Raw genomic sequence first — 4666 nt, forward strand, 5'->3', positions numbered from 1 at the left:
TTTTTCAAAGGTAAAAGAGGGTTGCGGCAGGGGGATCCAATATCGCCTTATCTTTTTACATTGGTAATGGAGGTCTTATCGTTATTACTCAAAGATGCAGCCACCAAATGTAATGCTTTCAGATACCATCTTCATTGCAAAAAACAAAAGATTATAAATGTCTCGTTTGCGGATGATTTGTTTATGTTTGCAAATGGTGATTTAACTTCGGTTAAGGTGTTAAGAGATGCGCTCCAGAATTTCACGAAGCTGTCGGGCCTTGTTCCTAGTATGCCAAAGAGTACGGTTTATTTTGGGAATGTTCCGCAGTCGATCAAACAGGACATTCTTCACATTATGCCATTTAAAGAGGGTACGCTTCCTGTCCGTTATTTGGGGGTTCCTTTAATATCAACTAAACTCTCCTACAAGGATTGCAAAATCTTAGTTGAGAAAATGGAGAAGAAGATTGATAACTGGATGACGAGATCGTTGTCATTTGCGGGTCGGTTACAACTGGTTAACTCGGTTCTTTCAACAATGCATATATATTGGGCTACAGTTTTTCTCTTGCCAGCTAAATTGGTGAGTGACCTTGAAAGGCGTATGCGTGCGTTCTTATGGACTGGTAAGCATCAACAGAATGTTAAACCTAAGGTTGCTTGGAAGATAGTTTGTCTTCCAAAAAATGAGGGCGGGCTGGGTGTTCGATGCATTGCGGATGTCTATAAGGTCTTGTCTCGTCTCATATATGGAGTGTGTTGACCAACAGGAAGTCGCTATGGGTCCAATGGGTTCACATCTATAAACTGAAGGGTAGAAGCTTTTGGGAGCTGCCCTGTAGGGGTAGTATGACATGGGGTTGGAGGAAAATTCTAGCGTTACGCGATTTACTTCGGCCTTATATGTGGAAGTCTATTGGTAGTGGCAATAACACGAATGTATGGAGTGATACTTGGTGCACTGCTTGCCCGATCCGTGCTTATGTTAGTCCGAGAACAATAGCCAATGCAGGTTTTAACTTGCAAAATACTGTGGCTGAGTTGGTGGATTCTAACGGCCATTGGAGGTGGCCGATTGCTTGGTTTGACTTGTTCCCTGTATTAATCAACATCCAAGCTCCGGTTCTTAATGATGCTCAAGATCGGTTGGTTTGGATTAACTATGAAGGAAAAGCAGTTCATTTTTCTTCGTGGGAGGTATGGAATAATATTCGCCATCGGGAGAATATAGTTGATTGGTTTAATATGGTTTGGTTTAAACAGTGTATCCCGAGACACTCTTTTAACTTGTGGTTGGTTATTAGAAACAAACTTAAAACCCAAGATAGATTGACCATTTGGGAAGCGGGAAGTGCTACAAACTTGAACCTTATGTGTTGCCCCTTGTGTAACCATGGTAAGGACTCGAGGGACCATTTGTTCTTTGAATGCTTCTACTCTTCGGAGGTTTGGAATAGTATCAAGGATATGGCTGGTATGGGTGATGTAAATGGCCAATGGAATGACATAATGCAATGGATGAATGTAAATTCGAATATGCAAAAACCGGCCAACTTCTACGGAACTCATTCCAAACCACCAACGCTCGAAAGCATTGAAGACTATACTTGGTGGAAAGAACGTTTCATTAACTGGGCAAAAGCTTAAGCTCATGAAAGTTGGTTCTGCTTGGAGTTTGGTTATGACAGACCAGTCAATAACAAAAACGAAGAAATCCCTCTAAAGAGCTTAAACGCTGAGGACAAGAGAAATTTCTCATCTGAACAGAGAATGATTGCTTTAATCCAATCATCAATTAGAGATGACATTTTTGCATTGCTTAACCATGATGGGTCATCAAAATCTGTTTGGGAAGCTTTACGGGTTAAAGCTGAGGGGGGGTAAACAAATCAAGAAAAATAAAATTGCTTTATTAAAGAAAGATTTGATTTGTTTGATAGCTTGAAAGGTGAATCAGTTCGACAAATGATAGAAAGATTTGGGCATTTAAAAATTGAACTTGATCGTTTTGGAATTGTTAAAACTCGAGAAGAAATAATCAATAAAATCATAGAAGCTTTACCACGAGCTGATCAGTGGCAAACGTTTGTGTTCATATTGAAAAACGATGTGCTATATGATACAATTTCTCTTGATGTCTTGATAGAAAAAATTGAAAGTCATGAACTGGAGCTACAAAAGCAAAGCAAGATGAGCAGTTCTTCACATCATCAGAATGTTGGTCTTTATTACGAAGGTAACATACCTTCGGTGAAAGCTGGTGATTCACCAAAGACAGCATTTAGTGGTGAGAAGACAGAGGAACCACATAAAAGCTCATCAAGCTACAATCCAGGATATTATTCATGTTCTTCAAAAACAAATCCTGATGAATCAAAGGAGATACTGTGCAACATTGCTCTCAAATTGAAGAATTCTCCTGCCATGAGCATTAACTCTGCCAAGCAGCAAATGAGTTTCCTTGTATATGTTCTGGAATCGTATGAAGGTCTAGTATGTCACACCCCGACCACGTAGGACAACAAACCATGGCGGAAACGTCGGGGAGTGTTGTAACAGAAGCTATTGTTTCATAACCATGGATACAAAAGAGTTTTGTTTTACTGATAAAATTAAACATTAACATTGTCTTAACATAGAACAAACAAGTTTCACATCGTCTATCACTATTATTATGTCACTAAAGCCTCGTCCAGATCCTATGTGACGCATGCATCCTAGAATCACATCAAACAACATCACCTAAAACATATGTAAAAACAAAGTCAGCAAAGAAATGCTGGCGAGTACATAGGTTTTATAAGAGTATCGGAATCATGGCTCGTTTATATGTTGCAGTACTTTATTAGACTTCAAGAGTCAAAATACAAACCTCGTTTTGAAAAGTGTATTGCAACATAGTTAACTAACTCAAATCAAGATGACTATAGTTTATAAAATCATGTAGCCATGATTCTTAACCCAAAAACATTTGTTTTAGAAAACCAACTTGTAACACATCTTGTAAAAACTCGTATGGTTTATATCCTTTAGAAAAACATCGTTGTGTGACATCGTTTCAAAATCGTTTACCCAAGTGAACTAAATAACGCCACGGTATGTAATATGATGAAAACACTTATATATAGGAAGTACCAGCGGCGTATCCACAATGCCTTCATCACATTACACCCGTACCGTTATCTAATCACTAACCAAAAACTAATCGTTTACCCAAGTCGTTTACTCGTTAAAATCGTTTCAAAATCGTTAACTCGTTTAAAATCGTTTAAATCATCCTCGTTTTAATTTGTGAAAAACTATTTATGGTCGTCTCGCTAACAACATTCAAACCTTCGTGACTCGATCACCTCGCTTCTCACTTCTCAAATTAACAAACCACCAAAGGGTAAGTTAACAAACATCAGATTCAGTCGTTACCCACAACCCCCACACATAACCATGGGTGCAGTAAAATAACGGGATTTGTCAGATCCTATGGTACCATAATTTAATACTGGTCAGCTTGATCAATGCTAATGAATGTTATTTATTATGTAACTACAACCAACAAGTTTGTTCACTTTATTGAAATCGTTATTAGTTTTGTATAAACCATCTTAATTGTTTTTGAAAAACCATCGTTTAAACTTTGAAACCATTTCGTACATATGAATCACCCCAAAACAACAGTAAAATAGGGGAACTACGTACTCACATGAAGTGCAAAGTATCCTCAATCAATAGAACTTCAAACAAACTCAAGCAAACCAAAGAAATCAAGTAGCACCTAGTAATCGAACCACTAGTCAAACAATAGACGCCTAAATCGGAAGATCGGATAGAATGAAGTCTTGTAAACCAAATGAGTGCTGGAACTCATGTGATATGGTTTAACAAAACCTACATCCTAAATTGAAACCTAACCTAAGTGCTTTCGACCCATCGCGACCCATTAAGGTAGCTTACGCTACTTTAACGCGTCGTGTGCGCAAAAGCGCGTTCAAGACGTCTAACTAGTCCTATGACAAGTATTATATGCCCATACATGTTTAATTATATTACATAATCAGTTACGTGTCAAAAGTTTAGGTTACATATGCTTAATTACCAATTATGTATGAAAAGGATATTTTGGTAATTTACCAAAGGCATATAAACTACCTATCATATGACTAATCAAACCTAAGTGACCATAAGGTATAACCTCGGAAGGTTATTCCCTACGCTACTATGGTCACTTAACATGTTTGGTCGGATCCTAATGATCAACCAAACGGGTCGTGTTCGAAAGTCTAAGCGGGTGTTTAGTCTGCTTGACTTTCGGCTCCACACAAGCACTAATCTAAAAAAAAGTGACGAGCTAAACATGCTAGAACATGTTTAGTTAAGTTAGAAAACAGGTTTTGATATCAAAACAAATAGTTTTGATATCCTAGAGTAGTTTGGTTACAAAATAAGCGTGAATACGCTTTTTGGCTGAAACTACAACTCGTCACTGAGCCTAGATAACGTGGTCATCAGTAGGTATAGTCACTAGGGACTATAACCATCGTGATTACGCTCACGTTATGAAGTTCAAACGAACTTCGCGTTAACCATAAACTGGTCAAAGCGGAATGTCAAACGCAGTTTGACTTTAACGACAAAAACGAATGAAAAGAACGAAAGAATACTTACAGAAGGTCCCCGCAAGCTCTTGATCC

At 38.1% G+C, this 4666-nt stretch overlaps 1 protein-coding gene across 1 annotated transcript; it reads left to right on the forward strand.

The window, feature by feature from the left end:
• The first annotated feature begins 830 nt into the window (after positions 1-830).
• On the forward strand, positions 831-1628 carry LOC110906641. The gene has a single exon (XM_022151744.1). It carries the CDS (start codon positions 831-833, stop codon positions 1626-1628), a length of 798 nt encoding a protein of 265 aa, XP_022007436.1.
• Positions 1629-4666: the final 3038 nt, after the last annotated feature.

The sequence above is a fragment of the Helianthus annuus genome, chromosome 14, assembly GCF_002127325.2.
Source record: "Helianthus annuus cultivar XRQ/B chromosome 14, HanXRQr2.0-SUNRISE, whole genome shotgun sequence".
Taxonomy (NCBI): domain Eukaryota; kingdom Viridiplantae; phylum Streptophyta; class Magnoliopsida; order Asterales; family Asteraceae; genus Helianthus; species Helianthus annuus.

What these genes read in the sequence shown, in the direction of transcription:
- LOC110906641 (XM_022151744.1), top strand. Translation starts at nt 831, where the DNA reads ATGACATGGGGTTGGAGGAAAATTCTAGCGTTACGCGATTTACTTCGG.